This window comes from Saccopteryx bilineata, chromosome 2, assembly GCF_036850765.1.
Source record: "Saccopteryx bilineata isolate mSacBil1 chromosome 2, mSacBil1_pri_phased_curated, whole genome shotgun sequence".
NCBI classification, from domain to species: domain Eukaryota; kingdom Metazoa; phylum Chordata; class Mammalia; order Chiroptera; family Emballonuridae; genus Saccopteryx; species Saccopteryx bilineata.
This window is the reverse complement of record NC_089491.1, coordinates 230,513,413-230,540,541: the sequence shown is the minus strand read 5'-3', so window position 1 is coordinate 230,540,541 and position 27,129 is coordinate 230,513,413. Positions and strand designations below refer to the sequence as shown.

At 42.6% G+C, this 27,129-nt stretch overlaps 2 protein-coding genes across 15 annotated transcripts in view; both read right to left on the bottom strand.

Moving 5' to 3' along the window:
• Positions 1 to 530: 530 nt before the first annotated feature.
• CFAP298 (cilia and flagella associated protein 298) lies at positions 531 to 7,788 on the bottom strand. The gene is made up of 6 exons (XM_066259525.1): positions 7,289 to 7,788; positions 5,409 to 5,576; positions 2,570 to 2,637; positions 1,860 to 2,150; positions 1,058 to 1,153; positions 531 to 823 (listed from the first exon to the last, which is right to left on the bottom strand). Exons 1-6 carry the CDS (start codon positions 7,425 to 7,427, stop codon positions 713 to 715), a joined length of 873 nt encoding a protein of 290 aa, XP_066115622.1. The 5' UTR covers positions 7,428 to 7,788; the 3' UTR covers positions 531 to 712.
• Positions 7,789 to 10,061: 2,273 nt separating this feature from the next.
• Positions 10,062 to 27,129, bottom strand: part of SYNJ1 (synaptojanin 1) — an 89,022-nt gene continuing 71,954 nt past the window's right edge. For 3 of the 14 annotated variants that reach the window (XM_066259510.1, XM_066259513.1, XM_066259511.1), the window contains 9 exons: positions 26,235 to 26,444; positions 24,888 to 25,031; positions 24,309 to 24,347; positions 22,624 to 22,671; positions 21,529 to 21,564; positions 21,334 to 21,401; positions 19,981 to 20,089; positions 19,672 to 19,865; positions 10,062 to 13,066 (listed from right to left, as the gene is read on the bottom strand). In XM_066259510.1, the coding sequence (XP_066115607.1) occupies positions 12,254 to 13,066; positions 19,672 to 19,865; positions 19,981 to 20,089; positions 21,334 to 21,401; positions 21,529 to 21,564; positions 22,624 to 22,671; positions 24,309 to 24,347; positions 24,888 to 25,031; positions 26,235 to 26,444 (1,661 nt within the window). In that variant the 3' untranslated portion in view covers positions 10,062 to 12,253. Of the gene's footprint in view, positions 13,067 to 15,428; positions 15,453 to 19,671; positions 19,866 to 19,980; positions 20,090 to 21,333; positions 21,402 to 21,528; positions 21,565 to 22,623; positions 22,672 to 24,308; positions 24,348 to 24,887; positions 25,032 to 26,234; positions 26,445 to 27,129 lie in introns of all 14 variants that reach the window. The other 11 variants (XM_066259520.1, XM_066259522.1, XM_066259515.1 and 8 more) reach the window with 8 other exon arrangements.

Genomic DNA, 27,129 nt, shown 5'->3' with positions numbered 1-27,129 from the left:
TGTGCTCCTCTCACTGACCACCAATGAAAGAGGTGCCCCTTCCGGAAGTGTGGCGGGCCGGATAAATGGCCTCAGGGGGCCGCATGTGGCCCGTGGGCCGTAGTTTGGGGACCCCTGGACTAGACTGACTTCTAACTTCCACTCAGGTGGAGCCTTCTCTCCTGGAAGACAAAGCCAGTCTGGGGCCAGCCAGAGCTGGACTTCACCTGGAAGCCAGGAGATAGATGTCCGACTCCAGCCTCTCAAACAGGACTGAGAACCGGCCTCCAACAGATCTACAAGAGGCCCAGGGAAGACACGGCACAAGTGACGGGTGGCCTCTAGTGGCCACTGACGGCTAAGTTCCACATCAGGTACTTGACAGAGAAGGGACTTTCGGTTTCCTCCAATAAAACAGCTCCAAGAGAATATAAAAAAGTCAGGAAGAAAACCATGCTTGTAAATTAAGTACCCCCTTAGTGTTTTGTCAAAGAATCTCAAGCACAAACAGTCCTGAAATAAAAATAACATAGGTAGACCTTTTTAGGGATATATTTTTTAAGTTCTACAACCTCTAATAACTTTTATTGTAAAAATTCAAATTCAAACACTAGGGAAACTAGAAATTTCAACATCTTTCACAAAGGGTTGTATCCTCTTAACTTATTGTTATCATTACTTTGCCTAAAAAGAGGCGAGCTAAAATTCTGGAGGCTTCAGCAACTGGTGAACTTTATCTTGGTCTCCACTTTATGTCTTTCACTCCGTGAAAATGTCTCTTCAAAGCCGTGTTATCTGCCCACGGAGAATTTAAACAGGAGTCATCATCATTTTCTTCCAGTTTCTGGAAATAAACATTTATATTCAGGAAGGCATTTCAGGAAACTGTTCAAGAGAAGGACTAATGAGCCCGTAACCACCCCTCACTCCCAGCATGAGGAAGGGGGTGGGCGGCCTGGCGGGACCCCACAGCCCTGGAGCAGATGAAGCTCTAGAAAGCCCCCACCCTGCAGAACTTCCCCAGACCCAAAGGGTGGGGGTGGGGGTGATGCCCAGGAGTCCGTGGGTCACCGGCCACCTTGAGTTCCTCTTGTCGTCTGTGATAGTACAGCATCAGCTGTTTCTGCTCCTCGCTGCTAATGATCGGTTCCCGGGCTGGAGCTCCTTGTCCCCTCTGCAGAGATGGGGGAAGAGCACACTGGATTTGGCATTCTTCTAGGGACAGCCCAGGAAGTGACTGTGAATGTGTGACAACTGCCTGTGCCAGCTGCTGAGGATAAGCAGATTGTCCATTCTAACCATCCAAGAGAGTCACGGGGGCCTGATCTTCAGCAGCCACTGCTCTGGCCCTCACAGCACAGGGGACCAGAGGCTGTGCAATGCCACCTTCTCATGGCCATGCCCAAGTCAGCCACTGAAGGCCCAACAGGGGAGGGACAGGTGGTCACGGGGACCTGGTGTCCCCAGATCGGTGAGAATGACAGGAGGAAGCACACACCAAGACAGCCCTGCAGATACAGCTCACGGGAGACCCTGACAGCTGCCCCCTTCTCACCCACAGACTATCGGCCTGGCAACACCTAGGACCAGTGCTCTGGGCTGCATCTTTCATTTCAAGAAATATTTTTATTTACATGTAGCCCTATTACTTAATGTTGAAATTAACATGTCATAGTCCTTCCCCCCATTAAAACAAACTCCCGATATTGCCAATCGATCCATTTTCCCCAGCCTGGGTTGGTCATAGAGAAAATTTTACTTTGAGTCAGACCAATAGGATGAAAGCATCTGTACAGGCAGTTAAATCTGATTTATTGTAAGTTTTTTTTTTTATCAGTTTGAAAGTAAACAGAAAACACTGGTGTGCTAAAAAGACTTACTTGCTGAATCTTGACAATGATTTTGGTTTTCTCGTTCCTGCCCACGTAGTCCGAGAGCTTCTTGGTCCTCCGCAGCTCCTTGGCAGCCCACCACAGCTGTGCCTCCGGCTCCTCGACGACACTCAGGGCCGCCTGCGTGCCTGACAAGTCCTCTTTGTTTTCGAACTCCATTCGGATGGGGTCATATGGCGGCAAGCCCATGGGATAAACAATCATCACGGCCCCTCGGAGCTGATCCAGGGCATCTTGCACCATCTCCATGGTAACACAGACCCCAGCCTCCACTTGTTTCTGAAAGTGAACAGGCGTGGTTATCTACACTGCAGCTGATTAATTCAACAAATATTTATCAAGTTCCTGGACCCAAGTGACTACAATCCACCTTGTGGGCTGGACCTTTCACTTTAAGTTCTTCAAAAGAGTTCAGGAAACAAATCACATGGGTGTCAATTCCTATCAGTACCACAGGTGAGCCAACCTAAACGAGCCAGGAACACCTTCTGTCTGACCTGTGGGGACCAGGAGGATTCAGGACAAATGGCACAATTATGGAAAGGAGAAGCGATGGCCCACCCCGAACATGCTTATTCCACTTGACCTGGGAAGGCTTACACAGCAGCCAGACAAGTCCGGCCAATAGGTATCCCTGGAAGCCACTACTCAATCTACATCTCAGAAGACAAGCTTTACAGCAGCATTTAAAAGCTAACCTTAGATGTTATTGCTTTGGCTTCTTCTATAGTCTTCTTTAAAACTTGCTTCATTTTTTCATTTGGAGCTATGAAAATAAAAAAGGGAAGAGGGAGACAGAAAGCCATTTTTAAACTCTCCTCACACATCCCAAGCCCTTCATTGGAGTGGGGGAGGACGTGAACGAGGCCAAGTGGGGAACTGGGGTGAGGGACGCAGATGGCCGCTGTGAGAGGGTGGGTGAAAATCTCTCATGAGGGCAGAGGCTTAGAGTGTGCTTTAAGCAAAGTGGCAATGGCCGAAAGGAATAGGATAAACATCACAGCACAGACTGGCTGACAAATGTTTCCTGGGGCCTGGCCAGGCGGTGGCACAGTGGATAGAGTGTTGAACTGGGATGTGGAGGACCCAGGTTTGAGACCTCAAGGTCGCCGGCTCGAGCACAGGCTCATCTGGTTTGAGCAAAGCTCACCAGCTTGAGCCCAAGGTTGCTGGCTTGAATAAGGGGTTACTCGGTCTGCTGTAGTCCCCTGGTCAAAGCACATATGAGAAAGCAATTAATGAGAAAGTAAGGTGTCGCAACGAAGATTGATACTTCTCATCTCTCTCCCTTCCAGTCTGTCTGTCTCTATCTGTCCCTCTCTCTGTCTCTGTCACACACACACACACACACACAATATCTCCTGTGAAGAGACAGTCAACACTCAGGCCATGCAAGTGACCATGTCCCTTCATGCTCAGTGTCCCAGCATCAGGAAAGTGGCCAGATGACACTTAAACAGACTGGGTAGACACATTCCAATAAAACTTTATTTACAAAAACAGGCGCTGGCGGAATTGGACCTGGGGCCCAGAGTTTGCCTACCCCAAGCAAGAAAAAAACACAAAACTCTAAGGTTTAGAAGCAAGAGTAAAATAGGCAAGTTCAAACCTTATATTCTTAAGTATTAACTACACACTGAAAATAACTAGAAATGTAAAACTCATATATACATATATATATATATATATTTTCATTGATAGAATTCCTTCTAAAAAGCAAAGAATGTCTTCAAATTGAGAATGAGTTTAGCTATGAACAGGTGTGAAAGACCACCAACCAATTTCCAGGTAAAAAGTAAAAGGAAATAATATTAGAAATTCTTATCCTCAATCTATATATTTAGAAATATAAAATAAAAAATACATACATGTACATCTGAGCACGTAAAGACCTTGCAGAAACACTGGTTTCTTTTTCTCCTAACAGTGCCTTGGGGGCACAGGAGATACAGGGGTTCTCCCCTTACGACAGTCTCAATGACTTTTTGCGTTTACAACACTCCCATAAAAACTTAAAAAAATTGAGACGTGAGTGTTTTGGCTTTCACCATTAGTGTAGTTTAAGACCATGTGGGTGAAACAGTTTGGTTGCGTGTGGCGAAGAATATGTAGTATAGTATATTTATGTCCTTTTCCTTTTTCTGTGGCTTAGTTGTATTTTTATAGCCTAGATTATAGTTTTTCAACTGTGTTAGGATAGGTAAGTGAGTTAGGCTAGGGTGAGTCTCAACTTACACCAAAATTCAGGTTACATCACTGTCAAAGGAATAGAACTGTGTCATAATCTGAGGAGCCCCTGTACTTAGGTGTTTGTTAAACAATCAAATGTAGTCTTTTAGGGCCTGACCAGGCGGTGGCACAGTGGATAGAGTGTCGGACTGGGATGCGGAGGACCCAGGTTTGAGACCCCGAGGTCGCCAGCTTGAGCGTGGGCTCATCTGGTTTGAGCAAATGCTCACCAGCTTGGATCCAAGGTCGCTGGCTCAAGCAAGGGGTTACTTGGTCTGCTGAAGGCCCATAGTCAAGGCACATATGAGAAAGCAATCAATGGACAACTAAGGTGTCGCAATGCGCAACAAAAAACTAATGATTAATGCTTCTCATCTCTCCGTTCCTGTCTGTCTGTCCCTGTCTATCCCTCTCTCTGACTCTCTCTCTGTCTCTGTAAAAAAAAAAAAAAAAAAAAAAAAAAAATTAAAAAAGCACAAACTTTAAAAAAAAAATGTAGTCTTTTAAACAGCTTTCTATGCAGGTTAAAAGGGACAAGTCATCAAGATGAGTTATAGGTAGTCCTCAGGTTCCAAAGGAGATCAGTTTTGTAGGTTTGTTCTTAAATTGAATTCGTATGTAAATTGGGACAGGTACATTTACCTACGTTAACTTAGATGTTTGTCTTAACATTGTATTTTTACCTTTCTGTGCATATAAATACTTAAACCTTTTTAAACCTACAGAACAGGTCTTGTTCGTAACTGGGGACTGCTTGTATCATCCTTTTTCCTCCAAATTCACATGATCAATTACATACTAACAGGAGTACAATTGCTTCCTTGGGGCTGATGTGGACTGAGGTGTCTGCACCAGAGAGGCATGCCCTCCATTCAGGTGGACACCCTGTGTTGACATTCACTTCCTTCTTTCACACAAAATCTCCAAATAAACCCATTTCTACAAATCGGAACAAAACACAACTTTCAATACATTTTCAATGATTATCCCCCTAAAACTATTAGGTTGCACCATGTGAAACTGCCAATTTTCAACCACTGTTTCCAACAATTGTGATCCACAAAAAATGGTAATTTCATATGGCTCATCTGATATGAGCTGGCTGCAACTAAGTACTGTAACAGACAAAAGACAGACATGTCCTTTATCCACCTAATGCATTTGGGATTGGTGCTTTACCATGAGGAGTCACTGGGGCAGTGTTCCTAACTCTATGGAAATACTGAGGTCAACCTTTAACCTGAAGAACGGCTTTGGTTCACACTGGCTGCCAGATTCAGGCGGCAGAGTGGAAGAACGCTGTATTACCGTGCCCGTTCCTGCGTCCGATGTCATCCTTTTTGAACGCTGCGCCTCCACTGGGTATGCACTTTTCACCCCACTCGTCCCTTAACTTCAGTTCTTCAATCTGATCATCAGTCAGCCCTTGCATATTAGGAGGGAGAAACACGCCATGTTCTGCTAATTCTTCCATTTCTTAAAAACGAGAAAGACAAATGTGTATCACAAGCATCACCCTAACACCTTGTACCTCATTGGAATGTACGCTCCTTTGAAGTAAGGGTTCCTGCCCACCCGCTCATGACGTTATTTAATAAACACCTAGCTACTACTTGATGTGTGCTAGACTGTCCTCGACTTTTAATAAATGACCTGTCCTTGGTCAAAAGAAACTCAGAGACCTTAGGAGCTTGCCCTCAGTCACCAGCAGCTGGGTTGCAGATTCTGAGCTTTAAACCCCTGTGCTATGTTGCACTTCCTGCCACTCAGGAGGCAGAGATTAAATCAATTCATAGAGGGTCTCAATGCATACCCACAAAAGGGCTTTGCGGCTGCGTGTGTTCATGTGAATTATCTGTTGACTTTAACCCCATGAGGAGGCAAGACAGTTACCAACATCCCATCTTCCCTGAGGCTGGCTCAGGTCAAACAGCCAACACTTTATATAAAACTTTATAGATACGTACTTTATAACTAGTTCATGCAAACCCAATTAAGTTTTAAGGCAGCTTATGTCTCTCAGAAGTGGAAGACAAGAAAAGCCCTTGGTTTTCCAGGATCACATTCACTATCAAATTATGGCTTTATATTTTCCTCTTCCCAAAGGAAGTCCCAAACCAGTCCACATTTTAACCTTACAAAATTTCCTTCCTTTTTGCATTCCTCTCTTTCCCTCCTTCCCTTCTTTAACTAGAAAGGGTCATGTGGACCTGGGTCTTCCTCTATCACTGTGAAGACACCATACAGTACTAGAGAACAAATGGTGTAACTGGATGGTGTGTTCATTGTCTCTTTCCCAATCAGACTCTAAGCACTGGGGGCCAAACAACTGACACAGCCCACAGCTGGTGGCGACTGCAGAATAACTGCAAGGATTCTAAGCGCGCTAACACGACCTAACATTTAGCTCTGCGTTTTCAATAGATGATTTTATAAAAATAAATCGAGTCCCTTTTCTCCCCCAAATTCCTTAATTTTAAAATAACATTTACTATTGAGCTTGTTCTGGAATAAGGATATTTTACAAATAAACTATATGTACGCCTCATAAAGGCAGAAACCATTGCCCTTCAGGAGTTCTCCGTGGTACAAAACCACGTTCTAGTTATAAAAAATACTTATCTCCCTAGACCACATCTGGAGTAGCATCATGTCAAGCTTTGTGCCGTCTAAGGGCACTGCATTTGACTTTTGCGTTATAATTAATAATTTTTAAATGCCGTTCCTGGGTTGCACTAGCCACATTTCAAGTACTTGGCGGCTACCTGTGGCTGAGGGACACCTTATGGGACAACGCCGCCGTGAGTGTGGGGAGAAGGTGATCCCAACGCTGCATCGGAGAGGCGCAGGAGGAGTGTCCCAAGACGGGGAAGGGCCCGAGGCTCTGTAAATGTCTTCTCACCCTGGGGGAGCCGCCCAAGGCCAGATGGTCCACGCAGGAAGCTGCTCCACTGCAGGAGTCTCAACACACCGAACTCACTTTTTTCAAACGCCCAGTGCTCGTCCCCATCTCACACCTGCTCTTCGGCCCAGTCTGTGGGGTCACTCCTGGGGCTCTTCCCTCTCTACCCCTCCCAGCACCCGGTTCCTGGCCCCGCTGCTCTCTGGGCATCGCGGGGGCCCTCGGCGTCCCGTTTCAAGCCCGGTTCTCACAGCCGCACACACCTGACCCTGGCCGCCGCGCCCACCTGAGCAGACGCGCTGCACCTTGAGCCGCGCGTTGTAGAGCCGGGTCACCCGCACCGTTAGCTCGTCCAGCTCCGTGCTCCCGGACGCCTGCAGCAGGAACTGGCTCTCGTCGCCCCGCTTCACGTGCAGCAGAACCATGACGGCTCTGCAGGACCCGCCGGGGAGGCGAGGAGGCCAGGGAAGCGCGGCCCGCTGGGTCCGAAGAGATAGCCGCCACACGGACTAACCGCGGCTTAGCGCCGGAACCCGCGGCTCCCGCGCCCGCGGTCGGTGGGGAAAGGGAACTCGCTCCCGGAAGTGACTGTTGCCAAGAGCAACAAAGAAACACAACAAACCCAGAGTCTGGGGGCCACGTACTCTAGGTCCAAATTCTGGGGTGGGAAGCTGCGGTACGCGGACAGCCGCAATCCACCCCTGAAGCAGGTGCGGTCCCGTAACAACCCGCACTGTCCGACTGCGCTGTAGTACTCGGCTCGTATCCGCCTCAGCCTTCGCCCCGCCCCGTCCCCGGAAGTGGCTGTTGTCCAGGCAACTGTCCTAACAGACCGAGCCGCAGGAGGGCAGCACGGGGCACGCCGAGAGTCTATCCAGAAAGGCGGCAGGGCGGAGCGGAGGTTGCCAGGTCGGGATGGGGTGGGGGAAATGCGGGGCCCACGAACGGTACAACCCGCAACCGTCTCCCCGTCCCCCCGCTTTAGCGGCGTTTCCACCTCCAGTAGTGCCTACTTCCGGGAACGCATCACTGCTTCCGGTGTGAACCCCGCGGTGGGGTTCGGCACCGGGTGCCGTGGGGTTCGGCACCAGGTTCGGTGCACATGTCTTCACATACGTGCGGACTGCTCGATCCGCAGGTCTCGCAGCGCAGGCAGTGGCTGCCCAGCGACCCTCCCCAAACTGTCCAGCCGGCCACCAGCCAACAAATTTTTAGTGAACCGCTATCAATCAGCTCAGACGCTGGTGCCCCGGGGCAGATCCTGGGTTACCGTTGTCATGCAGTTTATATCCCGTAAGTGACGAAAACGGAAATAAATGGACAAGGTAAATTCAAATAGAGGTGTCAAGAAAACAAAACAGGATGCTGGCTTTTTGGATTGGATGGTCAAGAAATGCCTTAAGGGGTGGGGTGACATTTGTGGAGTCCTTGATAACAAGGTCTTCCCCTGGTGATCTCCTTGTAAGGGCCAAGGTCACCAGGAATTGATTTGACAATCACAGCAAGTTAGGTTGTATTCCTGAAACTTTGTTGAATCTGTATCCTTAGGGCTCGTTCCATGGGCAGAATGAAGATGTGATAGCAAACCTGGGAATTCCCAGAACCAATTCAGGGCCTCATAGGAAGGCTGTTAAACTGATACTGGATCCCAGGGGGATGGAGCCCAGGGAGTGTGTTTTCCTCTTTCGTCCTGCTGGGTGTGGCAGGATCACTGAAACCCTGGAACATGCAGTGCTGCTCACACTGGCAAATGTCTTTCTCTAAACTGGGAACAGCTCAGCTGTCCTCCAAGGGGTGAGTGGATGGTTAAACTGACTGTGGTACGTCCATGCCATGGAATACTACTTAGCAATGAAAAATGAATTATGCATACACAATCTGGATGAATCTCCAGAGAATTATGCTAAGTAAAAAAGCGATCTCCAAAAGGTTACATACCATATGGTTTCAATAACATTCTTTTTTTTTTAATTTTATTTTAGAGACAGAGAGAGGGATAGATAGGGACAGACAGGAATGCAGAAAGATGAGAAGCATCAATCAGTTTTTCGTTGTGGCATCTTAGTTGTTCATTGATTGCTTTCTCATATGTGCCTTGACTGCGGGCCTTCAGCAGACCGAGTAACGCGTTGCTCGAGGTAGCGACCTTGGGCTCAAGCTGGTGAGCTTTTGCTCAAACCAGATGAGCTGGGCTCAAGCTGGCGACCTCAGGGTCTCGAACCTGTGTCTTCCACATCCCAGTTCGACGCTCTATCCACTGCGCCACCGCCTGTGGCACAATTACAGAAATGGAAAACTCCTTACCAGGAGTTAAGGACAAGGGAAAGGGGAATGGGGCAGGAGGGTAGTGGTAAAAGGGCAACATGAGGGAGGAGCTTGGCAGTGATGGGCATGTTTTGTATCCATGTTAATGTCCTGTTGTGGTACTAGGCTAGAGTTTTACTAGGGGCAACTGGGTAAAGAGTCCATGGTATCTGTTATTTCTTACAACTGCATCTAAATCTAAAATCATCTTAAAATTAAAAAAAGACTAAAGCTTATTACTCTGTACCTGTAACTTCTCAATCAGTGGTTAATGAACATAATTCAGCTATTTAAGAATCAAGGTTATTGTTTAGAATAGCAATCATATAAGGCTGAAAAAAGGCAATACTCAAGAGAAACGACTGGTCTTGGCCTCGTACTTTGGGTCTTTTTAGCCAGTCTCTTCCTTTGGTAATTCATGTGACTGTTTTCCCTCTGCACTTCCCCCCTCCACCCTCTTTTGCTGGCATTAGAAAATAACCATTCGTGCTTCATGTGTGATTTCCAAGCCGACAAGACTTTGAGTGAGGGCCTCTCTTGCAGAATAGTGCACGGGCTTCTTAATGATTAATCTCAAAATCTTTCTTCTTACTTTTAGAGTATTATTATATGGATAAGTAAAATGGGTGAAAATAATCATGAATTAAAATACGTGACTTGACAGAGTTAATCCCCAAGTGTTACTAACTTGTATATGTAAAGTTCAAGGAAAATGGATGAGAAAAATTTCTCCCTTTTGAACAAAGTAGTCAGTATTGTAAAGACAGGTATATTTATTTCCTATAACAACACATTTCACAAGATATATACAGAATGTTTGTATACCACTGACTTTTAACTCTGTACTTCTATAAAGTATATAGTTATAAATATTGTATGCCACATAAGCAATAAAATTCTTACATATAAACAGCAATCTACTATAGAGAACAAAGAATTCACAAGAGATCCTTAGTGTCTAATTTCTGCTCTGCTTCTAACAGAACTGGTAAATATTTTAATAATACACAGAATAATGGCTAGTTATTTGCAGCATACCTTTAACTTTCATTACTTTGTGCACTTTCAGCACTTGCCAAATATAAATTCCTGGTAAAGGCTGAGCCACTGCATGATATGTATATTTTAGACAGTAGTTTATATTTGATAAGAAACACTGCTCACAGAATGGCAATCTGCGCGAGCAAGTTATAATGAGTTATTTTGCTAATGGAGAGCAAATACCAAACACACTACTCACATAGATGTTAAAGCCACAGTTCCAACAGGTTAATTCACATCTGAAGCACACCGCTTAAAATAATACTGTTTAAAATAGACCAATGCTGAAATGATTAGAATCCCCTAAAAGCATAATATAAAACTCACAAGAGTTATTTCTAACAGCAAATCCTGGCTGTTAACAGAGATAGGATTATTTCTATAAATAGAGTATTTTGATAACATATGAGCATTTAGAAAAGTACTTTTCCCCAATATATTTGCTTTCTGTGGGTAAGTGCAATGCAGCTCCCTGTGCTTGTTCCACTTTACATAGTCTTAGCCAGGACTCTGGGTTCCAATACTCCACCGGGGCACACCTTTAAAGGTTGCATGTGGACAACAGAATTTAGGTGGAAACATACAGCTCTATATAGAAAAGGAACCTTAATATAAGTCTTAATGGGTAAAGATGATTTAAGCCTAAACTCACAACAAAACAACAGCTCAAGTTTTCTGATAAGGATTACTTAATGATATCAAAATACTACATTCTGTAAAAATTCTGTGTACGTCTTCATAAAGTCAATAAAAGCGGGATCAGTTGTATATTGGCAGTGCAGGAGATAAAATCCACAGCTAACTTGAGGATAGCCTCAAAGAAATTAGAGCAGCATCATAGGTGTGCTGTAGCCTCTTTAGGGGAGAGAACAGACACTGAGGAAACCCCCAACTGAGAGCCCGCCCAGGTTGCTGCTTTCCCTGCGAATGATGTTCCAGAGCCAAAGCAGCAAATGGAAATATGTGGGAGGGAATGTGCACTTACCCCTCACATACAGAAGAGAGTGTCTCTATCGCTAGTGTTTCTCACTGAGCCGCGGTGTGTGCCTTCCCGACACAAAGGCTATATCATACTCTTCTGAAAGGGCTGCTGTGTCGGTCTACAGGACAGTGACCTCGAAACATGCCAAGTTCAGCTGCAAGAAGCTGCCCCCAGAGGGAAGCACATTGGGGTGCAGTGGTGGAGGGTGATGAGGATGTGTGTGTGTGTGTGTGTGTGTGTGTATGTGTGTAAGGGGAGAAATTCTGGTTCTGGAATGAGGATTATTCTAGTTTGGAAAGAAAACTAAAGAACTGTCCAAATGTCATTTACAGCCATCCTTCTGATAATAAAATACTGAAAAAAGAACTCAGAACTTCTAGGTAAAAATTTGGTCTGAGTTATATCCTAGAATTTAAATGATGTTTTATAAATATGCATATATGTATGTGTGTGTGTGTGTGTGTATGTGTGCGCATATACACACTTTTTTAAAAACAATGCCTTTCAAAATTCTGTCTCTGTTACTTCGACAGCTCTTTGGTAAATACCTGTAAGTGCCAATTGTTGACAGGTATGAAGGCTGGCAGGCAGGTCTGCTAGAGGTGGTCCAGGCTTCTGGGATTCTTAAGAGAAAACTAACAAAGAATTTCTGATAAGGACCACAGACTAAAGTAATTTTGAGCACTTTTTATGGCTACTACTCTCTTAGTTATCCAAACAGACACACACCAAAACTCTAGTTAGTAATGAGGATTTTTCCTATTTCCAATATACACATATTCCAACTCTGTACACATTAAATAGTGGTATTTCTTGACATCAGTGCACTTAACAATGACTTATTGCACATAGTGAATAACTAATGCCCACTCTTTTGGCTCTGCCCTGCCCAGACTAGAAACGAGTGTCTTCCACTGCCGGGCATTACCTCTCCGTGAAGTCTAGTGTGGGGGATGCCTGAGATGCCGCAGCTGTGAGAGGACCGACGGGAGGGGTGGTGCCAGCTGGGAGCAGAGGGACAGGAGGCGGAGGCGGCCTCCGAGACGGCAACACACAGGAAGAGACATTTGTACCTTTACTCCAGTCATCGTCAAACGTCACATTGCAGCCAGAATTTGAAGCTGGGTGGTTACTCAGTAAGTCTGGACAAGCTGTCTTCAACTTCCCTTTTACACCAAAGTCCTCTTCTTCCTCGAAAGTCACCCAGCCTTTCGGGTGGCTAATTTTTATGGTAGACTGGCCCTGCAGAACAAAACTGTCCTTAAATCCATCAGTTGAAGAGGAAGGCTTGCTACTGTCCTGACCAAGAGGCTCCAGAGGAGGGAAAGGACCGTGAGCAACAGGCTCTTCTTTGGAGAAGCACGAAGTGGCCTCTGAGTCTGGAGACTTGGCTCTAAATGGGTTTCCAGGAGTGGTGGTCCTGTCGGTGAAAGGGTTTGTGCTGGTTGAGCTCACAATGAATGGGTTCGCGGAACATGGTATGTTTTCCTGGGATTTACCCCGGGCTGGAATTGGAGGCAATGTCAGCATGCAACTTGCAGAACTGAAAGTATTGACGTTACTTTGTGTTGCAGGAAGCGATGGAACCAACCCCTTTGGGCCTGGGGTGAGAATAGGCGACATCTGAACAGATGACTGAGCCTTGGACACAGCAAGCAGATTAAATGAGAGATCTTCAAACGGGTCACTCTTTACTGGCGGTTCCAGTCTTACAGCAGGGACTCCATTGGTTTTCACCTGGAAAAGAGAGAGAGAGAGAGCACTGAATAATAATAATAAAAATATTTAAATAATAGATTTACTTTTAATACTCCCTAAGCTTGCTTTCTGTCTCAATTATTTTAGACTTGGAGGGGGCAAGTGTACAAACTGAGAAAATAAAAAGCAGGATGTGCTTACTCCCTTCTAAATAAATCCATTTATTAAATAGAGGTATTTTGTTCATGCAAGTGTTGATACAATAAAACGGAACTGTGCAGAGTTAGCAATGAGCTTTGTTCATGCCCAGTTCCATCAGATGCTGGCACACACTCGAGAATCCTATATGCAGATTTATGCTAAGTCTATATAAAATTCCCATCTATGATGATGATGTCATTTCATTATTCTTTTAAATACATTTTCACTTAAAGTTCATGTTACTATGGGAATTCAACTCTATGGATGACAATTTTATTTGTACAGTACAGCTGTATTCATAAGCTGAAAGCAATGCATCTATTCCTTTTCTACTTGGAAAAATTAATGTTCAAAGCATTCTTTGCCTTTTAATGTAAGTTCTCCATTGTAGAATAAACTGTGAATAATGTGATGACATTCCTTAAAACCTCCCTGTGTCATCTTATAAAAATGTTCTAAAACATCTAGATATGCTATTAATAACCAAATGCAATGATTATTTAAACCTATTATTTAAAAAAATATCCCATTTCTATTTGGTATATTAATTCTAACACTGAGACGAAGTTGCGCCCGGCTCTGTGTGCGCGGTAGTGTGTTCTGTGCACTGACGGTGGCCGTCAGGGTCCCGAATGACACAGGCATGAGCGCTGGCACTGGGCCTCGCTCTTCAGGAAGCAGCCATAAGGAGCCCTGCCAGGGACTGAGCATGGGTGCCTTTTCTTAACAGGAAACAGAATTAGGATCTTGGCCTCAGAAGCAAATTAGCTCCCCAGGCACTTCATTTTAATTTTAAAAAGCCATTCCTAATTATTAAAACTAGGTGGATGACTTGAATATTAATGCAGAATTTAAAAAGAGAAAAATAAACCTTTGCGTAAAAAGGAACAAGAGAGGGAGAATTTTAGCTCAAACTTGCAATGTAACAAAATGGAGCACTACCCAAAATGAATTTAGTTGTTGAAGCAAAATAAATGTTCATGAAATATGCTGGCAACAGGAGCAGCGGTCCCCATCACCATAAACGGGTCTTGTTGAGCAGTGACCCCGGTGTTGGAGGAAAGGGAAGGCTGCCTGTCTGCAGAAGAAAACGAGCAGTAACTTCACAAGTAACATTCAAGTGTATGAGCTATTCAATTGTCCTAAAACATACTTCACAACTGAATAAATATCTTTTTATTCAAACTTAATATAACAATGTCTGTACAAAATTAGAGAATAAACACATCACAGACTCTAAGCTGTATTCTAAGTGTATTGAAGGTAAGCAGACCTATAAATGGAAATCTACTTCAGAGTTTTATTTATACAAATTTATTATAGAAGTCATGAAACTACAGTTAACTCTACAGTACCAAGTGTCTGGAGTATTTATCACTAATATAACAAAAAAGAAGGACTTGATTAGGCATAGGACCAAATTCTCCCATGGCAGAGGGAATGGTCCACAACATAAGTGTTATAAAAAAAGAGAATTTTATGCTTTGCACTGCTTAGAACAGTAGGCCCTTGCCACATAAATGCTATACATTTAAATATCTTTATTTTCACATATTAAAAAAGGTTTGTTTTCACAATAAGTTAATTTGACAGAAGCGGGGTCATTTTGCCTAATCAGAATTGAACTTATAGTAGCTACACCACCATTCATTATATTAGACTTAATTCATAACCCAAGAAGGATCTGTGATGACTTCACATTAAAAACAGTGGTAGTTTTACAGAGAAAGGTGTTGGAAGGAACTTTAAATAATCCTGTTATAATATGAACTTTCATTTTTCTAAATCACCAGTTCTTCCTTACCAACAAGAATCTTGGAACTAAAATTATTTGAAAATATTTTTTCCAAGAGAAACCTAAGAAAAAATTATTTATGCTAAGAATCAATTTGGTTTTGACAAATAGACTTTCATATATGGAAAGCTTACCTTACTGAAGTTATAATTTTTAGTTTTGTTAATTTTCATTAAAAAAAAACAAGCAAAATGTGGTAAAGCATTAGCAAGAATAGCTAAAATGGTTCTAAAAATTCAAAATACTAAAAAAAAGAAAAAGCAGGTTTTATGGCATGATAACAGAATTTATTAATGTGGACAGATGGTTTTAGAAATGGGTAAAACTTTAGATATATGAAGCAAAAGAGTCATACATCTAATGAGACAGATGAGAAACATAGAAGATTGAGAAAGAGTCCAATACCTGTTACCCTGATGGTTGCTCCTGCTTTGAGAAAGGGAACACAGATATCAAAGGAAAGAGTTAGGAGGATAATCTGAGACCAACAAGCCATCCTCACAATTCAGTCTTCAAAATACTTTTAGTTCCACATTATACACGCAATCTGAGAGCAGTGATATTTGCAGGTCGCCTAAGTTCAAGCAACAATTCCAGTTTCTTTTGTAATTTTGAATGAAAAATGTATTGCTGAATTAGGGCTCATACTTTAATTACTAACCAACAGGTTCAAAGTCACGTTATTTCAAAATAATAACTCAAATAGGTTTTTAAAGCTCTAAAATATTTTAAGTGGTTATGGATAAAATGTTTGTGTCCTTCTCAATCCATATGTTGAAGCCCTTCCTTGCACTGTGATATTTGGAGATGGGGCCTTTGGAAAGTAGTTGGGGTTAGATAAGGTCACAAGGTTGGGGCCCAAGCAGTGGAATTAGTGCCCTATGATAAGACACCCAAGAGGGCTTGCTCTCTCTCTCTTCTGCTAGGACCAAAGAAAGGACATGTGAGCACACAGCAAGAGGCACCTGTCTGCACAGAACCCAACCATAATAGTATCCTAATCTTGGCCTTGCAGGCCCCAAATGTAAGGAAATAGATTTCTACTGCTTATGCCCCCAGTGGATGGTGTTTTGTTATGGCAGCCAAGAAGAGAAGGACACAGCCTTGAGATAAGCCTATGGGCTTATCATCATAGAGAAAATGTACAAATGGCATCACTTTGCAAAAAAGTGACAATTAGTATTTAAAATGAGTATCCAAACTTGTTCAATGCTACTGAAAATTTTCTGAAGGATGAAACTATCATCAATTCACCTCTTAACATAATATATTAGTTGGAAGGTACAACATAGTACGAAACTGGACCCTATTTTTGTTGTTTTAAACAAAATAATCCTAATTTTTCTATAGTAAAGCAGTGTATTTTAATACAGTATTTTCAAGAAACAGTTTTGAGTAAATCTTCCCCAATATCTAAAGCTTATCTTATTTTAAAATGCCAAAACTCATTTCGACAATTTAGAGACATCATGTTAAAATACAATATGATTAGACTTTTCTGCCTACTAAACACAAGACTCCTGGGATGTGAGGTAGTCCTTTCCTGATGCACTCAGGATCCATGTGTCAGCTCTGGCACTGGGCGGGAGGAGGACCGGGGTTAATGACTTGTAGAGATGATATCAGACCCAGAACGCTGACATTAGCTACTAGGTCTGCTCCCTCACTGTCAGCTCTCATGTCAACAGTACCACAATAATGCTATCACTTTACTTCCTGTGCGATCCTGACTTCTGATTCTTAGCTGATAATCAGATGACTAAGATGTCTAGCTAAGTCAGACGGAGGCATTTTTACATTTTGTAAAGGAAATATAACATGTCGTATCATCATTTGAATTGAAAGAATTTTTCTATATGAATTACAGGGTGAAAAACATTTACACCTTGTAGATTTGGGCAAAATAAAGATGTAAAAATTACTAAATGTTCAATTCTTTTTTATTTTTTTTTTTATTTTACAGAGACAGAGAGTCAGAGAGAGGGATAGATAGGGACAGACAGGAACAGAGCGAGATGAGAAGCATCAATCATTAGTTTTTCATTGCACATTGCGACACCTTAGTTGTTCATTGATTGCTTTCTCATATGTGCCTTGACCGTGGGCCTTCAGCAGATCGATTAACCCCTTGCTAAAGACAGTGACCTTGGGTCCAAGCTGGTGAGCTTTGCTCAAACCAGATGAGCCTGCGCTCATCCTCTGCATCCCAGTCCAATGTTCTATCCACTGTGCCACCGCCTGTTCAGGCTAAATGTTCAATTCTTGACTATTTCATGTTATCACCAAAATATCATATATGTCGCACTTTAACATTTTATCCTTTTAAATTTACAGCCACTGTAGAAGATTTTAAAAAATTTAAATGTTCCTTGTTTTTTGAATAGGCATTCTTATGGTTCAAAATTCGAAAGGTACAGAAAGGTCAAACACCTCCCCTCCCTCACGGCTTCTCAGCACTGTACCCTCCCAGCAGGAAACTACCACTGCTTTGCATTCCTTCATAAAGACAATCTACACCTGAGCCAGACCCTCACCCTCCAGGGAAAAAAAAGTGTGCCTGAGTATATAATGCTCAGAGGACTCTGACAGCAAAGACTGAGGCAAAAAAAAATATCAAGAACTTAAACATCTTTGGTAGTTTTGATGAACTAAATACAGGATTAGAGAACACCAGCTCTCAGGCCGCACACAGAGCGTTGGCCACCAGATCACCACCTGTTCCAATGAAAGTCAGAAATCAAGACAATGACAATGGCTGAGACCATGCTGTGTGGTGGTTATTGCAATATTTAACCTTCTGCATTTTTGTGTCATAAGACCACTTTCATCTAAAGACTGCAATCTTACTTGACAGTTTGCTCTTTCTGGACTTTTTGGAGTACAGTAATCCTCAATGTCATGGATAGGTTCTGCGACTCTAAGCAAATCCATGTGGTACAATGAAACCAATCTTACCACAGGCTAATTGATACAAAGAAGAGTTAGGTTCCTATGGCATCGTATCAGTGTTAAAACAGAACACATCATTCAAGAACCCGCTCTACTGGATCGACTTTCATAGTAGTCGAAGGATACTTAGACCATCACAGAATCAGGGACTAAGGCTCACTTTTACTGTGAAATGGATGCTTACTTTCTGTCCCAGAACAATAACAGAAAGCTCTAAGAGGGCTAGTATGCAAGTGTTTGCCCTCCAATTACATTTTAAAAAATAAAAAAACACATCTCACAAGAAATGAAAAAAAATTCAGGACTCACAAAAAGTCTCAGAGAAAAAAAATTGGGTGTGTGGTTTGTATCTTCAGGATCCCTTATTTTCTAAACTGAAAAAATGTAGACTACTTTTTCATATTAATTAGCTTAAAAGAATGCAGTATTTTTCTTAATTACACATGCTTCTTTAGCTTTTACAAATGTGGCCAATACTCTGAGTAAGTGCTAATTGCTAACCCCATTCACATTGCTTTTCGAGTCATATTTATCTCAATATTTTTTCACTATGCGGAAGCATAAGAAACATAACTCCTGTCAACTCGCTAGGTGTACTTAGGTATCTGTAAAAATAAAAGCAAACTATAAGTTATAAGTGTGTTTAGGGACACTGCCAATATATGATAGTTCTGGAGTTTAGATCTTCCCAAGGTTTAAAAGCAGACTTTTAAAACTTTACACATTCCTTTGGCATTCACAGTCTTTTCAAGTTAAAACTTTAGGATGAAATAAAATATAGGGCTAGACAACAAAAAATGTACTTACTAATGAAAATTTTATTTTAATAATTTACTGAAAAGCATATAACAAAAATTAAGTAGAACAGTGTGCAAATAAAAATAATTTAACTTGAACGATTATTTCTCTATTAAAATAACTTTGTACATACATATCAGAAGTTTTTACAATCTGAGGTCTCTTTGGCATAACTAAAGTCCCTGTGATCTTATGATTCCCACCCACTAAGGAAAGGACACTGTTTTCCGTGCAACACTATGAGGTGGTAGTATTTTGTTAGTTTTTACTTTGGTGACAAGGCTACTGCTCCTACATACCCAAGCCTCCTAAACTGATCTAATAACGAATGAAATTTTCTGAGGCCGTGAGGAAACCTGGTGCCGCTCCACCACAGAAAATCACCAGCCTTGCATTGGGAGGAATAAAAGGATTATTCTGCTTGTTGGAAATTAAACATAGGGCCAATGGTCAGGGATTAATCTGATTGCCTCTCTCCAGGAAGTGAAAACCCAAACTCATTCATTAGCCATGAATAGAAGCAGTAAGAAAATAAACTATTGCTGTTCATCCTAATTTATTTATTATCCAAAGTAAATTATGCATTAAAAGAAGTCACAAATACTTTAAAAGTTAACAGCCACTTGGAAATTCCCTACAGACTCCTAATGTAGGCTCACTTACTGAGAAACCTTAAACTAAGCAACAGGTAAAAAAAAAGGAAAGTCAAACCCTTAAACATACATTTATTATATGTGACTAGTCTGAGATGTCTACTGATGCTCACTTGTTGAAGTCATATCTTAAGATGCTATTGCTACCAAAAAGCAAGAATAAAAACAAATAAATCAGATATTGTTTGTTTCTTATAAAAGGTAATAATTAAAATAAGTATGTTCAAAGACTATGCCCAAGGACTTGCCTGTGGTTGTGATGAAGGCTCTGAAGGCAAGCTGTGGGAGGACCTGCTTCGAGGAGGTGGCTGGGGTGGGCTCTCCAAGTTTGGCTGGGACGCAGCCTGAGGCCGGGGTGCTGCTGTAGGAATGAGAGGCTCCTGCATCTTTTGAACAGGTGGGGTGGCCTGAGGCTTCAGTGGTTCAGGAAGAAGAGCTGGACCTAGAAAGTCATTTTTAGATGTTAGGCATTTTCTGGGACACTGTGTTTCAACTTCCCTGTAGGAGACCTCCAGGAGGCTCTAGGTCTTTCGCTGCATTTCTAACAGAGAGTCTACCTCTCAGGACTTCTGAGGGTCTGCTCTGGCTCTCGGAGGCCGGCCTCCCCGCAGAGGCCCGGGCATGGCTCTGGGGAGCACTGATCACTCCAGCGCGGGGTGGGATCATCTAAAAGGGAAGGAAGCACACCATCTCAGACATTTGCTTATTTTCAACAGATAAGATTTTGTGAAAATATTCGCTTCTGCATCTCCTTTAATCTCCTCTCTGGTATTTTCCCATCCCATTACATTAACTGCTATTTATAGCCATACATAGTTTTAAAGTCTTATTTACTTTTCATTGTTTACTATATGCCAGGCACTGTGTGAATTAAGCACTGTTTATACATCTTCAAAATGTCCCTCAGAGGGTGGTATTATTTAATCATCTCTACTTAAAATTAAGATGAAGACATGTATAAAACTTTTCAAAACCACAAAGCTAGAAAATAAAGCCAGGATTCAAACACAGGTATGGTGAACTGTAGGGCTGTCCCTCACCAGGCAAAGCTGCTGAGGTCAAGGGTAGATGCAGAGCTGTGTACGGAAAGCATCGAGACTTTGTTTTGTTAACACAGAAGTAAAATCTCTTGAATGACTGAATCTGGTAAATTAAATCTACTGGAAGACTAACTGATGATAAAATATAATATTTATCTTTGTGTTTACTGAAGGCTCTAAACCCCCAATCCTTCTTACTTTAGGCAAAAGTTATGAATGCTGTCACACAAAATCCTGACTTTCCTTCCCTATTCTTATGGTAAAAAACAGAGTTAAAAAGCATTTGTGGGGAGTGTGGTCGAGTCAGCGAATAGCAATTTTCCACTTTTTTGAAAATAAGAGAGTGGGGAATAGACATATGTAATGTCCAGTTATTGTGACAGGCCCCAGTTCCCCCTCTTCAGCAGAGGCCTCCCAGCAGCCTGCCCCCGTGGGCTAGCCCAATTCACTGTTCACTGCCTCCCATTTTCCTTTGTTCTTTTTAAAATTACATCCCAGGGGAAATTTCATTTGGGTGAGTAATGGGATAGTTTGGGATAGTTGTATCTATAAGAGAACAATGGTAAACATGCAGGGAAAGCCATACACCACTGTCTGCTCTGGCTTTTAACTCCAGGAGAACCAGTTTTAGTATACTGACTATATCATAAATAATTTTCCTAAAATCTAATTTTAAAATTCTTCTTATTGAAGGATGACTTTATGTCCTTATTAGCCACTCAGAAAATGACAAAAAAGTGCCCAAATACATCTCCCCTCCATGTAGCAGCCTTGATGGGTCACTTGATTTCTCCAAGGTGACACATTTGACTAGTAGCAAAATGGGACCTAGGACTCAAGCCTCTTGCTTCTGGGCTGGGTGCTGCCTACCGGTCTGGCTGTGCTGGGTCCAGGTCCTGGGCCTGCAAGTCCTGCAGGAGGTGAAGGCTGACTACGTCCTGAAACAAAGACATCACACCAGGCAGTGAAGGTTTTTAAAAATAGAAACAAGAAACCATGCACTTATATCCCAAGTGTCTAGTCATGTCCAGTTTTAGGTAAGTAGCGCAATTCAAGTGTTTTTACCTATATCTTTCCGTGTTGTCCCAGGGCTTCTGGGTGCTTTGAAGCAGGAAGGGAAAAATCAGTCATGAGTAAACAACAGAGCGACACAGCATATATCAGGTGGCTGTTCTGTCTCATCACCAGCAGAAATGGGGGCACAGGATGGGAACAAAGGACTTGCTCTGGACAATGAGGAAGGGTGTGATCAGTCCTGAATGAAATATCCCCCAGGAGAGAAAAATCAGAAGAGGATGCTTAGACAGCCCTCAGCCTGAAACTGCATTCCCAGGGTCACTTTTAAGCTGACATTCATCTTCAGTGAGCCTTGAAAACACATGGCCAGCTCAGGGGACAGTCACAGATGTGGCTCTGCTTCTTGGGGCTTGACTGACAAGCTGTTCCTTGAGCACACAGACTGAGCAGCACGGCCAGGCCACACCAGGCTCCTAACCACACTGTGCTAGGGCCTTGGCTGCATGTCATCACAGGGAGAGTTATCTGTGATGAGCTCTTTGGGATTTCTGTAACAAAATCCTATGATTAAGGCAGAAGACAGGCACATCTTCTGTAAAGTGGAAGAAAGTGTTACGATGTGGTTCACACTCATTAGAAATGTGAGTGAAGGAGGACAGGAAGGAGTAGGGGAATATTAAATACAGCATTTTAGGTTTATTCTCTTTGAAAAGAAATTCAGGTGCAATTGTTATGTGAAATACACTGGCCCTTTAAGGGCTACACTCTTCATGAATGGCTTCAAGTCTTAATGGTCTTTTAAGTAAATTTAGTTCAGCATCATTACATATAAAAATATTTACATTGAAAAGGATTTTGAAGGTGTTTTTCTTAAAATACACAGTACAGTAATTTCACATCCTCAGTATTTATGAAATACGTACAAAACAGCATAAAACAACATAAGAATTGGAGGGAAACAGAATGAATATCCACTAGAAACTAGATACAACATAAAATGAAAAGAGGAAAAATATGAGGTTACAAAGTATACATAGGAAGAGGGACCATTACATTGAACTGAGGAGAGATTTAAAGTGCCTTTAAACACGGGAGGGCTGACATGTAGAAAGAGGCCCACATCCACTACGCACACTCTGTTACCTTCCAACTCTCGCCTAGCCACCCCAGGACTGGGCGGGGCTCCGGCACCTTTTCAGAGAGAGAACAGAAGCTGTGTGTGGTTCAGGACCCACAGCAGAGTGAGTGGCAGGCACACAAAACAATTTCTGTGTTAAACTTACTTTTGCAAAAAGGTTTTGTCTACTTTGTTTCTTCAAATGCATCAATACAAACCAAAGTGACTTTAGATGTCAAGCCCAAACCTGAGTCTTCCCTTTCCTCAAAAAGAAAAGTAGAAAGGGAGTGACTGTTTTCTATCTCTGAGGCTACTAGCCCTAGGGATTTAAAAAGATGTTTAATGAAACCATTGTGTTCTGATTATTTCACTCCTTATATTTAGAGTTAAATCACTGATATGAGTTCCAATACTGGACAACTAAAAAGAAAAAAAACCATAGTCTGAATTCCATTTTAAATTTCTATGAGACTATATTAGTCTCCCAGGAGTTAGTTTTGCTTCATTATTTTGAAGAAACTCTGAAAGTACTATAATGACTTTCTCTATGCTTACTGCCTTAAAGGAATTACAGGTTTATAGGGTAAAAAAATATGCTGCAAATAAAAATTAAATCAAATTTCTAAGTAAGTCACTGAGTTAGTAACATCACTTTTCACAAATTCACGAAAAAATTTATTTTCTACTGGTTGTTTTTCTAACTAAAGGAGAAGACACATAGAATTATCAAGAAAACAAATAAAAACAGGCATTTGAAGAGGAAAAACTGATGTTTTCATAAGTCAGTGGAAAAAGGATCTGGCAGTATTTTGCAGAAGGTATAATGCTGAAATAATTTAGCTATCAAATATATACCACCAAATGAGTTTTGTCAGTTTTCATAGAAGTAAAAAAAAAATGTTCTTTAAACAAAAAGTGATTCATTTGTTAATAAAAATTTCCTTATTAAAAAAATTGTCATTTAAAAAAGTGAGGCCTGAGTTTGTGACAAGGCATGATAAAGCCTTGCAAGATGAACGCTGTACCTCAGATGACTCTGTAACTGCAAACTGCACCCCTAGGAAGCTTTGCTAGTCCCCTATGCTGACCAGATGAGGCAGCACTGGACCGAGCATCACAGGTCAGACACTTGGGAAATGTTCTTGAGTTATGGTACCTGAATCCCTTTTGAAATTAGTATGATTTTGGGAGATTCTTTGTAACCAAACCGACTATCTTTATTAAGGAAAAGTATCTCATGCCTTGATAAATCATCCAACTATGTCTATCTTGGAAATGGAAGCCTTTTTCGTTCTATGCATTAATAAAACCAAGCACTGGGCTTTTATCTAAAAAGGAATAAAATGGCCTGACATGTGGTGGCGCAGTGGATAAAGCGTCAACCTGGAATGCTAAGGTCGCCAGTTCGAAACCCTGGGCTTGCCTGGTCAAGGCCCATAGGAGAAGCAACTACAGCAACTATGAAGTAGCTAGGAGTTGATGCTTCCTGCTCCTTCCCCCTTTCTCTCTCTCTCTCCTCTCTCTAAAATCAATAAATCTTAAAAGAAAAATAGAATAGAATAAAATGGAAGTTTGGAGCTATTAAAAATACAAATGTCATTCACTTTAACTTTTATCAAACAAATGTAAAATGTCTTTCAGTTACAGGGATCAAACTCCATACTAGGAAGGAAGCAAGATGCACACGGTACAACAAACATAAAATGGTTACCTGCAAATTCTTTTCTAGCGGGTGCGGGACTCCTGGCCCCTTATAGTTCATAGAAGACAGGCAGCAGAAAGGGAACGACATTAGACATAGAATGAAATGTCAAAGGGGCATTCCAGTGTTCATGATGTCAAACAGCAAGCAGGAACTACGTATTAGTATCTTGGCATTCAAAAGCTATTATTTAATGCAAATACTTCTAATAATTTAAACAACACATACTTATTTAAAAAGAACATTTCAACAACTCTTTAAAATTGCATAGTAAATAAGTACATGTATGTTCTTTAGCACTAGTGATACATTTCACAGAAGTTAGTACAACTACACCTACTCAGCAGACACGGCACAAATACTTGCTGCACACTTATAAGGAGGCAGCTATGGGATCAGACCACAGAAATCTAGTGGGAACACGCTTTACCTGCTGTATACCTACCACGTTCTGGAGGGAAAAGCTGAGGAAGTAGCAACAATGATAGAAATAAAACCTAAAAGCTAGAGATCTGAAGCATGCAAAGCATTTTTAATTATGTGGAGGACTTACTGTCTAGCAGAAGTGGAAACAGGGTGGTCTGTTACCTGAAGGTGGAGGGGGTCTTTGTGGGGGAGCTGGCCGTGCAGGAGGTGCAGTGGGGCGGGGAGGAGGAGGCCGCTTGGGCTCCAGGATCTGTGGCGCGTCTTTCAGCTGTGGCTGTGTTCCTGGCTGGGTGTCGACGGGAGAACCTAGAAAAGCATCTTGGGTAAGATGATCAGGTTCCAACTGGGAGTGAGCACAGAGAGACAGTGCTTCCTATACACGTATAAGTTATCTACTCTGGCCTGACGAGGTGGTGATGCAGTGGACAGAGCATCAGCCTGGGATGCTGAGGACTCAGGCTCAAAACCCTGAAGTTGCCAGCTTGAGTGTGGGGTCGCCAGCTTCAGCGTGGAATTGTAGACATGACCACATGGTCCCTGGCTTGAGCCCAAGGTTGCTGGCTTGAGCAAGGGGTCCCTGGTTCGGCTGGAGTCCCCCCAGTCAAGGCACTTATGAGAAAGCAATCAATGAACAACTAAGGTGCCACAACTACAAGCTGATGCTTCTCATCTCTCTCCCTTCCGGTCTGTCTCTCCCACATGCCAAAAAAAAAAGGCTCTTTATTCTAATTTTCTCAATTTGTGCCATAGCAAAATGACATGCATGTTTAGTGTCAATATCATAAGCAGTTCTGCCAAGAAGTTGCCCTTTGAAACTGCGAAAGCTCCTTACTGAGGCTCCAGGTGCTAGAGGAGCAGCCCTACCGAGATGGCACAAAGTATTGTTTCAGTTGCTTGTATCTGCTGACCAGCAGAGGGAAGGAAAATCAAAGAGAATCTCTATTGTCCTCTACACCTTAGCTTATCTTGAATTTATTTAATGAGGCCAGCCCTCGGAGAGCGGTGTGGATAACCTTGAGCTGTTTATGAAATGGAAGATTTTCTCAACATGCTGGTTAGCATGAAACAGTGACTTATTCCTATGACAGAGCTTCCAGAGACAAATCTTCCAACTTTGGGAGGAGTAACAACTTCAATTTCAATTCAAAAAAAATTTGTCTTTTCTTGCTCCCAACGATCATATAGGTGATGTACAGCTATACAGCTAAGCCTAACTGACATGGCTTCTTACTGCAACAGTAGGAAACCATCAATTATAAGACAGGGACAAACCTGGCCACAAAAAAAGGATGAAGAAAAAGACTCATTTAGTGACAGTGGTGTTGAGTTTCGTTTCCACTTACAAAGCTTCCTTCTCTGTGCACACAAACCCATACCCGCTGGCACACAGGGATGGAAGTTAAACATATATGGCTCTCTAAAGGGGCTCAAAGTAGCAGAGAACTGACCATCTGCAATCAAGCACATCAGCCAGGGAAGGTCACATAAAACGTTAAACACAATACACACCTTGTGAAGGTGGGTGCACGGGAGTTCTGGACGGCGTCCGATTTGGTCTTATGGGAAGGGAGGGTACAGGGCCCTCTGCAATTGTAGGCGACTGGCAGGGGCTGGTTCGGGGCGAAGAGCTTGGAGACGTGCCAAGGCCGGAACCCAAAGCTGGCTGGAGATGCTGAGGAAGAATCTCCTCCACTTCAGCACTGTAGTCATCCACATCACCTAAGGGAATGCGAGGGTATCTGTTACTGCCTTTTTCACTTCCTCAGAGCTTTTCACCAGTCAGGTTTTAAGGGGTTAGATACACAAAATAAACATGCTAATATAGACACTGAAAACATATAGATGAAGCATGCAGGCACATATAAAAAGTCTGCATGTATAAAACCAGCATCAGCACAAACGCCCTCACGGAAAACATGATTAAGATCTTCTCACGTTGGAGCAACAGGATGAGTGGTGACAACACTTGGTATGGGGCTGACACAGGGGTTTCCTCATTCCCCTGGGCAGTGACTCCAAGTTGACTGCTGTCTCTCCACCTTACTATTGCTGTGTGTCACTGTCCCCTCCCTACCCTCATCTCAGGTAGGGCCCAGTGGTATAAACAGGCCACACACCCTTCTCCATGCTCCTGAACCAACACAGACTTTCTTTGCTGTAACTGAACACTGGTTCCCCCTGAGGTCTCCTCATCTCTCCTAACCTCAGGGCTGGAAAGTAGGGCCAGGGTGCCCCCCAGCAATCTAATTCAAATTCCAGAACATGTGTCTTCATTGACAAAATGGCCCATTTCTCTGAGCCTATGCAATCAGGAATTTACTTAACACCCTCTACCTCCTCTGCTGCCATAATCTCCAACCTCTGTCTTTCCTCCAATGGAACCCATTCCTCGAAGACTAACCAG

Excerpts from the sequence above, each read along its gene's own strand:
- CFAP298 (XM_066259525.1), bottom strand. The coding sequence starts at position 7,427 with ATGGTTCTGCTGCACGTGAAGCGGGGCGACGAGAGCCAGTTCCTGCTG. Across the intron at positions 2,638-5,408 it reads CGGACGCAGGAACGGGCACG|CTCCAAATGAAAAAATGAAG; the intron begins GTAATACAGCGT and ends TTATTTTCATAG. Across the intron at positions 824-1,057 it reads GACGACAAGAGGAACTCAAG|AAACTGGAAGAAAATGATGA; the intron begins GTGGCCGGTGAC and ends GTTTATTTCCAG.